Raw genomic sequence first — 15,301 nt, 5'->3', positions numbered from 1 at the left:
AAGGAGGGTGGATGCCTTGAGGCCAGGAGTTTGAGAGCAGCCTGGCTAACATGTCAAGACCTGTCTCTAGTAAAAAAAAAAAATACAAATATTAGGCGTGGTGGTGCACGCCTGTAATCCCAGCTATTTGGGAGACTGAGGCATGAGAATCACTTGAACCCAGGTGGGGGAGGGTACAGTGAGTTGAGATGGCGCCACTGCACTACAGCCTGGGCAACAGAGTAAGACTCTGTCTCAAGAAAAAAAAAGGTAAAATAAAAGTTATAGAATAACCCTATGCTTTAAAAACCCTGAATGACACTCACATAATAAATAAGACACCTACAAGTAAGAATAGTGAGGAAATTATCTCATCACCCAAAGCATAGTCCAACTCTTATATAAACTCTCTTTAAATGCATGTATACAGTTCTAGGAAGCACAACTTAAAAAACAAAAAAGAAAATTGGATGTAGTTGTTTAGAAGCTACAGATTTAAGGAAGCACTTGGGGAGACCCTTAGACTCTGCTGATAAAAAGTTTCATAGCTCACTTGAACAGGGATTTACTATTAAGGCCCTGAATCTCCTGAAGTCCACAATCTTGTTGGAGAGAAAAACACAAGCAACTATAAAGAGAACCTGATAAACATGTACCAAATATCACTGCTGCTGACATTCAATAACTAAATAACACCAAACATGCCTCAAATCGCTCAAATCCCTTCTTGTCACCACCAATCTACCAAAGACAAAAAGAAAAAAAATAGACTATGTTGAGGCTTGAAATAATGTGTAAGCATTCTCACTGAAAGTTTTTCTTTTCTTTTTTTTTTTTTGAGATGCAGTTTCGCTCTTGTCGCCCAGACTCGAGTACAGTGGTATGATCACGGCTCACTGCAACCTCTGCCTCCTGGGTTCAATCAATTCTCCTGCCTCAACCTCCTGAGTAGCTGGGATTACAGGCAAGCGCCACCATGCCTGGCTCCTTTTGTATTTTTAGTAGAGGCGTGGTTTCACTACATTGGTCAGGCTGGTCTTGAACTCCTGACCTCAGGTGATTCACCAACCTCGGCCTCCCAAAGTGCTGGGATTACAGGTGTAAGGCACCATGCCCAGCCTATAATATTGTGGAATATAAATGACTTACTGAAGTTGATTCAAATGCTTGTAATGCATTTTAAGACTGATCCAAAAATGACAGGCAGTGTGGGAATACTGGGTTAAATTACATGGAGGTACAAGAAGCATTTTACCTCTCCTCACTAGAAAGGAAATTCAACAAGTTATTTTATGTCGGAATATAGTCAAGAGCTTGTGACTAAAAGAACACAGCAAGAAATCCTAACTCTATCCATGACTCACTCTATAACCCCAAATCCAAAACCCTTCCTTGTTTCCTTGCCAGTTTCCGTAAAGCAAACAAAACATAATCCATATACTTATACCAAAGAGTCCTGTGAGGAAGGTGGATAAAAACTGGTGTTGTGCTTTGACAGGGCTGATTGAAAAAGGTCATAGAAATAAATATGTTTTTGTTAGTTTAATAAGCAAGTTTATAAGCTATTTTGCAACATTAAAGCATATCTAATGAACATTAAAGCATATCTACTGTCATAGAGTGTTAATACAGAATTAAATCACATGCAACCAAGTTTAAAATAAAATATTTTCAGGACTTAGTAAAGTGCTAAACCCACAGCAATAATACATTTTGGTACACAGTCATCACTCTACAAGAGACTGAAAATGTTTTAAAGAAAACATCAATATTCCTTATACACATTTTCCCAAAGACAGAATTCAGAGTGAAGCTTCAGGCCTAAAAAATCTGCGCTCTCTTTAAAAGGCTACGCATTAGTCAATATTATGTAAGCCAACAGAGAGAGTAAATTTTACAAAATTACTCTAAATCACTTAGCTTTGCTGTACTTTATAACATTTATGTAGCATTTAATATTCTTAGGCCAATATTAAACAAGTTCCCAAGAATCCACACCAATGAGGGCAGGAATCATGAAGAACTAAAGTAAGTATCACGGAAAACAGAAGAAAGAACTATTTGCTGCATCGTGTCCTTAGAGGGTTTATTTTTCATTCCTGCCTACAAGCAACATAAGTAGGCTGCCATAACCAAATGAAGACTTAACATCTCTTCAGAGTTCCACCATTTATTATTTCCTGAACTTAATTTTATATAAATGTAAAATTAGAAAAATTGAAACCTGAACACTTGCTGCAACAATCACATATTTTGAAAAGTAACATTCAAGTGGTCAGAGATACAAGGTTAGCTGGGAACACAAGCTTCACTTCTCCAGGGATGCCTTATGAATTTCAAAGCACTAAAAACCTACCACACATACTCAGCAGAAAATATGAATACACTGATAATTCATTCACAGTTACAGTTTTCCCTAAACTTTATCAAGATTCCCCCCAAAAAGGAGCATATGTTTACTAAGGATGGACCTGACGATGTGAGTCAATTCAGCTATTTATAAACAGGAATAAAAAGATAAAGGTAATAAGAACATTACAGGCATGAGCTGGGCATAGTGGCTCACACCTGTACTCCCAACACTTTCGAAGGCCAAGGTGGGAGAATCACTTGAGGCCAGTAGTTTGAGACTAGCCTGGGCAACACAGTGAGATCCCCATCTCTGAAACTAAAAATTAAAAAAAAAAAAAAAATTAAAAGAATTTAAAAAGATTCAACTGTAAGACATACTACTGGGCCAGTTTACTGTACAAACCTGTAGCCAATCATATATGTGCTCAATAGAGAGTTCAAAAGGAAGCAGTCAAAAAATGAATTTTGAGGTTTATTTTGTATGAAAATGGCCCCACAATCCTGGTAACATTTGAGTGACATGCATTTCATACAGTTCAAAAACATCTGAGTATATTCTTCTCTGGATCAGGCACTGGTGCCAAGATAGGAAATGTAAGCAAATTTTACAAAACAAAAACAGCAAAACTTGTGATTCGACAGCTAGTATCTCAGGTTAGAAGTTGTACCACCACAACCGACAAGCTGCAGCCAGTATTTCCTGCTAAAGATAAACTTTTTGACCTAAGAAAAAGAGCTGAATACCACCTTCAGCCTCTGAAATTGCTGCTGTCCTTGCACTGGTGCAACTGGTGGGGCTGGATGAGCGTGACTCTGGACCACCTGGCCTCCATGGGGTTGCACAGCTGTTGGGTGATGATGGCTGCCATGAACTGCTGCTATGGCGGGCCCATGACTGCCGGAGCTCTGTGGCATGGCTGAAACCTGGGGTGAACAGAATACAGACAGGAAACTTCAAGGCTTGTATATTCTTCCCCAAATGTGTCTAAATAACTAACACAAATGTACAAAGATAATTAATTGGAAACCCAAATTTCTGCTGGGCATGATGGCTCATACCTATCTCACCTACATGGGAAGATCGCCTGAACTCAGGAGTTCAAGGCTACAGTGAGCTATGATCATGCCACTGCACTCCAGCTTGGGCCACAGAGTGAGATCATGTCTCTAAAAAGAGAAAAGAAAGCCTGGGCAACATAGTGAGATACCATCTCCACAAAAAATAAAAACTTGGCCAGGTGTGGTGACATGCACCTGTGGTCTCACCTACTCTAGCGGCTAAAGGAGGACTGCTTGAGTCCAGGATTTCAAGGCCGCAGTGTGAGCTGTGATCATACCACTGCTCTCTAGCCCGGGTGACAAAATGAGACCCTGTCTCTTAAAAAAAAAAAAAAAAAACAAAGAAAAGAAAAAGAAGGAAACTCAAATTTTCCACAAAAGGAACTGGCTAAATACATTACAGCCCACCCAAGTTATAACCGAATTATTTGTAGCTATTAAAAATTATATAGTTTAGCTGGGAACAGTGGCTCACACCTGTAACCAGCACTTTGGGAGGCCCAGACAGAAGGTTCATTTGAGTCCAGGAGCTCGAGACCAGCCTGGCAAACGTGGCAAGACCCCGTCTCTACTAAAAATACCAAAAAAATTAGCTGGATATGGTAACATGCATCTGTAATCCCGGCTACTGGGAGGCTGAGGCATGGGAATCACTTGAACCTGGGAGATGGAGGCTGCAGTCAGCTGAGATCACGCCACTGCATTCCAGCCTAGAAAACAGAGCAAGACTCTGTCTCCAAAAAGAAGAAGAAGAAAAAAACTACACAGTTTATCTCAAACTGTCTGTGGTAAAGGATGAATGTTTTTCTTAAAATTCCAATCCATCAGGGACCACAACTTTTATAAAAAACCAGTAAAAATAAATTACTATGAAAGTGAAAATAAAAAATACATAAACCCCCCAGGCATGGTGGTTCATGCCTGTAATCCCAGCACTTTGGGAGGCCCAGGTGGGCGGATCACCTGAGGTTGGGAGTTATTGAGACCACCCTAACCAACATGGAGAAACCCTGTCTCTACTGAAAATACAAAATTAGATGGGCGTGGTGGCGCATGCCTATAATCCCAGCTACTCAGGAGGCTGAGGCAGAAGAATCGCTTGAACCAGAGAGGTGGAGGTTGCAGTGAGCCGATATCACACCATCACACTCCAGCCTGGGCAACAAGAGTGAAACTCCATCTCAAAAAACAAAACAACAACAACAAAAAATAAACTCGTAATTTTTTTTCTTGCCTTTTTATTGAGACAGGGTCCCGTTCTCTCACCCAGCCTGGAGTACAGTGGTACAATCATGGCTCACTGTAGCCTTGACCTCCCCAGGCTCAGATGATCCTCCCATCCCAGCTTCCCGAGTAGCTGGGACTACAGGCATGTACCACCATGCCTGGTTAACTGTCGTACTTCTTGTAGAAACAGGGTTTCACCATGCTGCCCAGGCTGGTCTCGAACTCTTGGGTATGGAGTCCACCTACCTTGGCCTCCCAAAGTGCTGGGGTTATAGACATAAGCCACTGTGCCCAGACTGTAACTTTCATTACTGGATTTTACAAATAAAAAATGATCATGTCCAATTGCTAGAATAGTTTCTAAACACTCTCAATTTCTATACTTATGCCATTACAAACTAGTAACAAAGGATACAGATTAGCCATTTGTAAGCCACACTTTCAACAGTGATATAGAGATATATTTGAATCTGAAAAAAAAAAGGTTCATAATCCACAAGTTGAATGTATTCATGTACTGTATATAGAATTAAACTTTTAAATAGTTTTTTAACGCACATTACACTGGGTGACAGAGGAAGACCCTGTCTCAAAAAAATAATAAAAGCACATTACAAAGCGGTATGATAAAAAGATTTTAAACCTTAGACAACTAATATATAGCAAAATGTTAGCATTTAATCTTGTGGTTACAGAATTAAAGATGACTCTTACTTTGTTTCTTTTTGTTTTTTTGTTTTTGAGACAGTCTAGCTCTGTCGCCCAGGCTGGAGTGCAGTAGCACAATCTTGGCTCACTGCAACCTCTGTGTCCCAGGTTCAAGCGATTCTCCTGCCTTAGCCTCCTGAGTAGCTGGGATTACAGGTGCCTGCCACCACACTCAGCTAATTTTTGTATTTTTAGTAGAGACAGGGTTTCACCATGTTGGTCAGACTGGTGTCGAACTCCTAACCTCAAATGATTTACCTGTCTTGGGCTCTCAAAGTGCTGGGATTACAGGTGTGAGCCACTGCGCCCAACCTACTTTGCTTATTTTGCTTATCTTGATTTGCTATGAGCTTTATATCTAATGTAAAATAAATTTTTTACCCAAATTGTTGATGGTTTGGCCTCAAACAAATGTCTTTTCTATTCTTTTATCTCAACCTTTCTCTTGTCCTCTTATAAGTTTGAGGAAATAAAAGCCAAAACCACTTTCCTTCTATATCTATTGCAAGAAGTGCTATAAAACATTTTCAGAACTTTTTTCCTTTTTCAGAACTGTTGATCACCACAGAAGACAACAATCTGTCCAAATGCCTGAATGCCCCGTCCCCAAAATAAGGAGACTAAATAACATGAAACTTACTTTCTCTCAACAATGTTAAGTTTTATACCACAATTTAAAGGGAGAATAAAACTTTTTTTCAAATCCTCACATTTATAAAAATTATCCTGGAGGGAGAAGAAGAAGTGAGAGATAGGGAGAAACCAAGTGACTATGCATAAATCCACAGAAACGATACAAGGCATATTAAAAGTAAAAAGAAACTATTTAGACAATTCTAAAAGCTCTAAGGTACCTCAAAGATGGGCTATTATTCTGAGCTTCTATATTCCAGTATGCATGTTCTTTACAGGGTTTACAGGCTTTTACTAGACTGACTTATACAAGCACATTATAGTTTCCATTCAGAAGAAATGTAACTATCCCATATGTAGAAAACAGTCATTAACCTGTTTAGATAATGAAAGTAATCACCCAAGGTAAACAAGCAACTTTCTTTTCTTCCAAGTCCTAAAAGATGCCATCTGTTGGCAATCTTCTGACTGCTGCCCCAGCCCCACAGGAAGGGATCAGACTGCTTCAAGGGGACTCCTGAGGAAGAGTGATGCCTCAGGAATCACCATTTCCTGCTTCAGCTGCATTCCCTCTTCTTTGCATTTTTATACTAAATTCCTAGAAATGGAATTGCCAGGTCAAAAACTAACAAAATAATCTGACACAAACTGCCAAAACGTTTTTAAAAAAGATTACCTCAGTTTATATTCCCAGTACCCATACATTTTTAAGGTCACTAACAAATGAGGTTGAAGGTCTCTCCAGACCAGTTATATGTTGAAGTAGAAAGATATCCACTATATATTAAATGAAAAGAGCAAACAGCAGACCAGTATGTAACTGGGCAAGACCAGCCTGGGCAACATGGCAAAATCCCGTCTCTACAGAAAAAATACAAAAATTAGCCAGGTGTGGTGGCATGCATCTGTAGTCCCAACTACTTGGGAGACTGAGGTGCGAGGATTGCTTGAGCCCAGGAGATGAAGGGTGCAGTGAGCTGAGATCATGCCACAGCATTCCAGCCTGGGTGAGAGTGTGACTCTCTCTCAAAGAAAAAAAAAAAAAAAAAGGTAAATTTAGATAGCTAGATAGATTGATATACATATGCTTGTATATGCATACAAAACTGGATACCCAAGAAATTCACCAGTGGGAGAAAATCTGAGGCGTGACAGAAAAAAGTCATTTTATATCCTTTTTTTAAAAAAATCAAAGTGTGGCAGGGCGCAGATGCTCACGCCTATAATCCCAGCACTTTGGGAGGCCAAGGCGGGCAGATAACTTGAAACCAGAAGTTTAAGACCAGCCTGGCCAACATGGCAAAACCCTGTCTCTACTAAAAATACAAAAATTCGCCAGGCATGGTGGTGTGCGCCTGTAATCCCAGCTACTCAAGAGGCTGGGGCACGAGAATCACTTGAACCTGGGAGCCAGAGGTTGCAGTGAGCCAAGATCATGCCATTGCACTCCAGCTGGGGTGACAGAGCGAGACACCATCTCAAAAAAATAAAATAAGGTCGGGTACAGTGGCTCACGCCTATAATCCCAGCACTTTGGAAGGCAGACACAGGCGGATCACCGGAGGTCGAGACCAGCCTGGCCAGCATAGCAAAACCCCATCTCTACTAAAAGTACAAAAATTAGCTGGGCGTGGTGGTGCACGCCTGTAATCCCAGCTGCTCGGGAGGCTGAGGCAAGAGAATTGCTTCAACCTAGGAGGCAGAGGCTGCAGTGAGCCAAGACTGCACCACTACACTCCAGCCTGGGCAACAGAGATTCTGTCTCCAAAAAAATAAAATAAATAAAATAGGCTAGGCGTGGTGGCTCATGCCTGTAATCCCGGTACTTTGGAAGGCCAAGAGTGGCGGATCACCTGAGGTCAGGAGTTCGAGACCAGTCTGGCCCACATGGGGAAACCCCATGTCTAGTAAAAATACAAAAAATTAGCCAGGCATGGCAGCAGGTGCGTGTAATCCCAGCTACTCAGGAGGCTGAGGCAGGAGAATCGCTTGAGCCCAGGAGGCAGAGGTTGCAGTGGGCCAAGATCACACCACCGCACTCCAGCCTGGGCAATAAGAGCAAAACTCTGTCTCAAAAAAAAAAAAGAAAGGCCGGGCGCGGTGGCTCAAGCCTGTAATCCCAGCACTTCAGGAGGCCGAGACGGGCGGATCATGAGGTCAGGAGATTGAGACCATCCTGGCTAACACGGTGAAACCCCGTCTCTACTAAAAAATACAAAAAACTAGCTGGGCGAGGTGGCGGGTGCTTGTAGTCCCAGCTACTCAGGAGGCTGAGGCAGGAGAATGGTGTAAACCCGGGAGGCGGAGCTAGCAGTGAGCTGAGATCCGGCCACTGCACTCCAGCCTGGGAGACAGAGCGAGACTCCGTCTCAAAAAAAAAAAAAAAAGAAAGAAAGAAAGAAAAAAGAAAAAAAGAAAACAAACAAACAAAAAAACTGAAGTGATATATTACTTTCACAATAAAAAAAGGGCAAAAACCAAATTTCTTCACTTCTACAAAACAGAGTAACAGATGATCAGTGTTGGTCAGGACATAGAACAAGAGGAATATACAATGCTTGGGGGAACTTGCTAAAAGATGCATATACCCTGTGACACAGCAATCCCTTTCACAGGTACTTGACAAACTCCTGTATGTCCTCAAACCTGCTGACTGGTTCGCAACAGTGTAAGGAGTTTGCACCACAATGTAAATCAGCTATAGCAGACCCTTGAATAACACAGGTTTTTGTTTTGTTTTTAAGGAGACAGGGTCTTGCACTGTTTGTCCAGTCTGAAGTACAGTTGCTTGATCACAGCTCACTGCAGCCTTGACTTCCTGGGCTTGAGCAATCCTCTCACCTCAGTCTCCCAGGTAGCTAGGACTACAGACACACATCACTATGCCTGGCTAATTTATTTATTTATTTTTTAAAATTAATTAATTCTTTCTTTTTGAGACAAGTTCACACTCTTTGTCACTCATGCTGGGTGCGGTAGCATATTCACTGGAGCCTCAACCTCCCAGGCTCAAATGATCCTCCCACCTCAGCATCCCAAGCAGCTAGGAACACAAGTGTGCACCATTACGCCCTGCTAATCTTTGTTTATTTTTAGGAGAGATGCCAGGCTGATCTCTAACTCCTTGGCTCAGGCCATCCTCATGCTTCCAACTTCCCCAAGTGTTGGGATTATGGGTGCAAGCCACTGGACTCAGCAACAACACAAGTCCACTTACATGTGGATTTTCTCCCACCTCTGCCACCCCTGAGATGGCCAGACTAACCCTTCATCTTCTTTCTCCCTCCTCCTCAGCCTACTCAATGTGAAGACAAGGATGAAGACCTTTATGATGGTCCACTTCCACTTAATAAACAGTAGATATATTTTCCCTTCCTTATGATTTTCTTAGTATTTTCTTTCTTCTAGATTATTTTAAGAATATAGTATATGACAAATATACAAAATACATGCTAATCAACCATTTATGTTATCGGTAAAGCTTCTGAACAACAATAGGCTATTTGTATTTAAGTTTTGGGGGAGTCAAAAATTATACATGGGCCGGACACAGTGAGTGGCTCAGACTTGTAATCCCAGTTCTTTGGGAGGCTGAGGGGGGAAGATAGCTTGGGGCCAAGAGTTTAGGACCAGCCTGAGCAATACAGCAACACCTCATCTCTACAAAAATCATAAAAGTTAGCCAGGCATGGTGGTGCGCACCTAGTCCTAGCTACTAGGGAGGCTGGGGCACGGGAGGACTGCTTGAGCCCAAGAGTTTGAGGCTGCAGTGAGTCATGATCACACCACTGCACTCCAGCAGGGGCCACAGAGCAAGACCCTATCTCGTAAAAAAAAAAAAAAAAGAAAAGAAAAGAAAAAAGTTATACATGTATTTTTAACTGCATGGGGGAGGGGGGCGGTCAGTGCCTCAACCCCCACACTGTCCAAGAGTCAAGTCATATTTCACTATAATGATGTTTAATTCAGCTGTCTTTTTAAATAATAAATAGCAAGACTGTCTTAAGTGCGTTGATTTACATTCTGGCACAAGCTTCTTATTTTGTCATGAATTGCCAATGAGTGCACTAAGAGAATATCAGAATGTTCACAGCAGCACCTTTGTAAAAGCAAAAACCTGGAAACAGCCCAATAGTCCAATGGTAGAACTGACAAATAAATTAAGTATATGCATATAATTTACACTAGAGTGAAAATGGTGGAATTACAGCGATCTATAAAAATGTGGGTTTTTTTAAAAAAGTGAGTCAAAGAAAAAAATGTTTCCATTTATATAAAAGTTCAGAAATATCAAAACTAAACAATTATGTTAGTTTTTTTTAAGTAAATAAAGTCAAGGGAATGATAAATACAAAGTTTAGATTAGTGGCTACCTCTGAAGGGAGGGAAAAGAAGGGAGCAGAGTGGGATACGCAGAGAACTTCAAAGGTCATGACAATATTCTTTTTTTATAAATGTGTACGGTGAGTACACAATTTTTTTTTTTTTACCTTACACATACTCAACAATTTTTAAATATCTAACACAGTATTAAAAAAATGTTTTATAACTGCCTAAAATCACTATTCCTCCTCCCTCATTCTAGTCCCTTGGTTCGCTCCAGCTTACCTGGTAGCTGGGTGTTACAGAGTACTGAATTCCTGTGGCTGACTGCATGGTCTCAGACACTGCTTCATACACAGGAGGGGCAGGGGCAAGCACCCGGTGCTGGTGAGGAAAAGCCTCTGTGCTGCCAGGGATCCGACGCTGCTGGGCTGCATACACCGGTGACTCCTGGTCATCCAAACGCCGCTTCATTCTGCACTCATGCTCAGGGATGCACTACAAAACCTGCAGAAACCAAAAGCAATAGCATGCAAGTCAATTCTCACTCCAGTATGATGTACCTAACTTAGGACCAGTCACCCAAGTTTAGTAAAAGCTTGACTCCTAGAACTGATCATGTTTCATCTTAGCGACGTTTAAGTGTATGTGGGCATACTGCCCAACCACAGTGAACAAGTTATAAATGAAAAACACATTTAAATAACATAGTTTTAATTAATTTGGTACTGTGAAGTTGAAAAATAGGCTCCAATATAAAAATACAAACACAACCTTTTTTCCCATTATTCTCTAGCTTTCTCCTCCAGTGCTATCACTCCTAATATTAATTACATATCTACATGCTGCAAAAATATTCAAGCACTTCTTCTTAAATCCTCTCAAAACCTACTACTATAATTGTGGTCTAATTTAAAATTTGTTTCAACAATTAAAACGGTATCATGGAAAGAACACTGTGCCAGGAATGGGAAGACAAAGATTCTAGACTTGCCAATTCAAAATGCTATGTAATTTCAACAAGTTCCCCGTTCTATGTGAATTTGTTTCTCCAACTATAAAATAAGAAAGTTGGAACAGATCACGCCTAAGTTTTCTTCTGGTTCTAACAGGTATAAGAAGATTCTCTTAGCTTAGTAATACCTCTGTGGGAGACAATTTCCTTCCTGCAGGACACAAAAAGTCTACGAACATTTGGCCCTGGAATCTATTTGGGTCTTCGGAGTCTTTCCACATCAGTATCACTAACACAAGCGTAACACACCATCAGTGAGAAAGAATGCATCAGCCATCCAAAGAAAAAAGGCCCCACCACTTTTCCAGTCCCCAAAAAATCTCTTAAATAAGACACTACTGCTATGGAAAGAAGATAAAAATTACAGTAATAGTGGGAGATCTGGCAAACCACTCCCCTCATCTAAAGTAAGGTATGTTAAAAAAATAATAATCATCTTTACCTAATTCTTAAGTCTACCCAAGATCTTTTCTTTAGCCTCTGGGAGCACACAAATCCTGAAGGGAAAGTAGTCTTTACAAGGACTCTCCATGGCTGTTTCACCTTTTCTTTGTCCTCAAGATAGTCCTCAATCTGGCTGCCACTCTAATCCTTAGATCTGAAATCCTGTCTCAGGTTTTTCTCACATTTCACACACCTAAGTGGGACCCTGACACAGCAGCACAACTGATTAATTTGCAAGCTGGCCACTTTTATCTTTCTGTAAACTCGAGCCACAAATACGCTCTCTGTGGCCTATATAACTTCAGACTAAGTCTCTCAGCTTTGTGTGTGATAATATGTGGAACTCAGTTAAGAACGTTTCTGACAGCTGCTGAGGAGAAGTAATTCAAAATGTCTTAGCTAGTTATGCTTTCCTAGGTTTTTCTAGTACGAAGTAGCATGTTTAACTTAGTATTCCAAAAGCTTTTAGACATATTAAGAGGTTGAGAATATAGATTTATGCATGCTATTTGATATTTGCAGAGCCACTAATCAACTACAAACACTAAACCTCAACGTGCTTTGGGATGAGGAACTGGGTTTAATCATAGGTAGAGTAAAACGTCTTTTTGGCTATTTCTTATATACGTTCATGACTTTCAGTGGTTTGGTCTTGGGTTCTGTTGGTTGAAAATTGATGCTTAATTCATCTGAGACTAACCTCTGTAACCAAAAATGAAGTCAATACTTTATAGGCTGGATGCAGTGGCTCACACCTGTAATCCTAGAACTTTGGGAAGCTGAGGCAGGCAGATCACCTAAGGTCAGAAGTTCAGGACCAGCCTGGCCAACACGGTGAAATGGTGTCTCCAGTAAAAATACAAAAATTAGCCAGGTGTGATGGCGCACACCTGTAATCCCTGCTACTTGGGAGGCTAAGGCACGAGAATTGCTTGAATCCAAAAGGCAGAGGTTGCAGTGAGTGGAGGTCCTGCTACTGCACTCCAGCCTGGGCAACAGACTGGGAATCTGTCTCAAAACAAAACAAAAACAAAAAACAATTATAGAAATGTTATGATAGGGCAGCACTGGGTTTTAAAAAAAAAACTTTATAGGCTGGTCACAGTGGCTCACACCTGTAATCCCAGCACTTTGGGAGGCCGTGGTGGATGGATCACCTGAGGTCAGGAGTTTGAGACCAGCCAGGCCAACATGGTGAAACCCTGTTTCTACTAAAAATACAAAATTAGCCAGGCATGATGGCATGTGCCTGTAATTCTGGCTACTCAGGAGGCTGAGGAAGGAGAATCGCTTGAACCTGCGAGGAGGAGGTTGCAGTGAGCAAGACTGCACCACTACACTCCAGGCTGGGTGACACAGCGACTCTGTCTCAAAAAACAACAAAAAAAAACTTAATAAATAATAAGCCAAAATCAGATGTGAAAAGCACAGCACGACTATAGAAAAAACACTAGAGTACCTTTTAAGAACTGGATTCTATTGGATGGGAGAATGTTTGAGGGCAAAAAATAAAAACAAACAAAAAAGAACTGGATTCTACTCCAAACTCTATCTTCCATGAAGCTTTCTAATTTTGGCCCTGTTTTCAAACAGGAGCAAAAGGAGGGGATCAGCCTACATTAGTGATTTCCAAATGCTGGTTTATGAACCAGTCTATAAGGAAAAAGAAGAAGTGAACTTTTCATAGTATCACAGTATTATGGTTTATTCTGATATCATATCCTATCTTTTGGCTGTTAAAATATCGTTTGTTTTATAAAGCGATTGGGATTTCATATGGTACTTAACTTCATCCACCTCCAGAGTTTGCTTTCCATACCACCTCTACAACACTGCAGAGGCTGAACTTTCTCTGAACCATACTTTATTTCTTTAACAATTATCACTCACAGTTCTATTCCTAACTCTCTCTCTCAAATACATTGCTTCCACTCTAATCATATCCCTTGTTTCAGGGCCTGATCATCCTTCACAACAACCTTATAAGCAAGGTGTTCTCTAATTTATGAATGAGGAAATTGAAACACAAAGATTAAGTAAACCGCCCAAGGTTGCACAGCTAGTAAGAGGCAAAGCTGGGATATAAATCCAGGAAATCGGTCTCCAGAGCCTGGCTCTTAACTACTTCACTATCTTACCTCTTACAGAAGAGAAGAAATGAAGGAAGAGTCCCTTTACTTATTTAAGGCACACATGCAGGGAGCAAGTTCAGCTGTTTTTAACCTTTCACACACTTAGCTAACTCATCCTTCTTCAGCCTAAACCTAATAAAGCAGAAATGCTTCAGTAGCATTCATTCATTAAAAGCAAATGCTTAGTGAGTAGATATGAAGTCCGTATGATTTCAGCCCTTGCCCTCTAAAAGTATAAAAACTAGTTGGGGAAACCATACATAGCCTCACTAGTAATAAAAAATGTGTACAGTAGGCCGGGCGCGGTGGCTCATGCCTGTAATCCCAGCACTTTGGGAGGCCGAGGTGGGCGGATCACTTGAGGTGAGGAGTTCAAGACCATGCTGGCCAACATGGTGAAACCCTCCCTCTACTAAAAATACAAAAATTAGCCGGGTGTGGTGGTGGGCGCCTGTAATCCCAGCTACTCAGAGGCTGAGCATGAGAATCACTTGAACCTGGGAGGCGGAGGTTGCAGTGAGCTGAGATGACGCCATTGCACTCCAGCCTGGGCAACAGAGCAGAACTAAGTCTCAAAATAAATAAATAAATAAATAAGGCTGGGCACCGTGGCTCACACCTGCAATCCCAGCACTTTGGTTGGCTGAGGTGAATGGATCATCTGAGGTCGGGAGTTCGAGACCAGCCTGATCAACATGGAGAAACTCCGTCTCTACTAAAAATACAAAATTAGCCGGGTGTGGTAGTGCATGCCTGCCATCCCAGCTACTCCAGAGGCTGAGGCAGGAGAACTGCTTGAACCTGGGAGGCAGAGATTGCAGTGAGCCGAGATCACGCCATTGCACTCCAGCCTGGGCAACAACAGCGAAACTCCGCCTCAGGAGAAAAAAAAAAGTAATCTACTCCAAAGCAATTTAAAAAAAAAATGATGCAGTGTGGGTAAGGACACAGGGAAACACTGATGGAGGAGGCTTTAATTAGTACAGCCTATTTAGTTGGCAACTTGTAGGTATTTATTAAAATTTTAAATGTGCATACCCATTCCATGCATATTATGGAAAACTATGTAAGAATCAGATCAAAGTTTATCTACAAATATAAATAATGAACTCTAGAACATACTAGATTTTGGAATACTAAAACTAGCAATTCCACTTTCAGATCTCTATCCTACACATCTGCCGAGTATATTTATTGCAGCAAAGTATGAAAATCTAAATGTATATCAACAGCTAAATAAACGTGATCATGCATATTATGCAAAACTATGTAGGAATCAGAAAGATCAGGGTTTATCCACAAGTACAAAGAATGAACTCTAAGACATACTAAGTGCAGGCTAGGTCGGATACCGGGGCTTACACCTATAATCCCAGCACTTTGGAAGGCCAAGGCGGGTGCATCACCTGAGGTCAGGAGTTCGAGACCA

General features: G+C 41.1%; 1 protein-coding gene across 4 annotated transcripts in view; it reads right to left on the bottom strand.

The window, feature by feature from the left end:
- The window catches only part of SIN3A (SIN3 transcription regulator family member A), a 96,808-nt gene that overhangs the window by 51,016 nt on the left and 30,491 nt on the right, over positions 1-15,301 (bottom strand). For all 4 annotated transcript variants that reach the window (XM_011932857.1, XM_011932858.1, XM_011932855.1 and 1 more), the window contains 2 exons: positions 10,567-10,788; positions 3,079-3,255 (listed from right to left, as the gene is read on the bottom strand). In XM_011932857.1, coding sequence (XP_011788247.1) covers positions 3,079-3,255; positions 10,567-10,755 — 366 coding nt within the window. In that variant the 5' untranslated portion in view covers positions 10,756-10,788. The remainder of the gene's footprint in view (positions 1-3,078; positions 3,256-10,566; positions 10,789-15,301) is intronic.

The sequence above is a fragment of the Colobus angolensis genome, unplaced genomic scaffold (genome assembly GCF_000951035.1).
Source record: "Colobus angolensis palliatus isolate OR3802 unplaced genomic scaffold, Cang.pa_1.0 Scaffold99, whole genome shotgun sequence".
NCBI classification, from domain to species: domain Eukaryota; kingdom Metazoa; phylum Chordata; class Mammalia; order Primates; family Cercopithecidae; genus Colobus; species Colobus angolensis.
The sequence above is the reverse complement of the archived record's forward strand: the minus strand, read 5'-3'. Positions and strand labels throughout refer to the sequence as shown.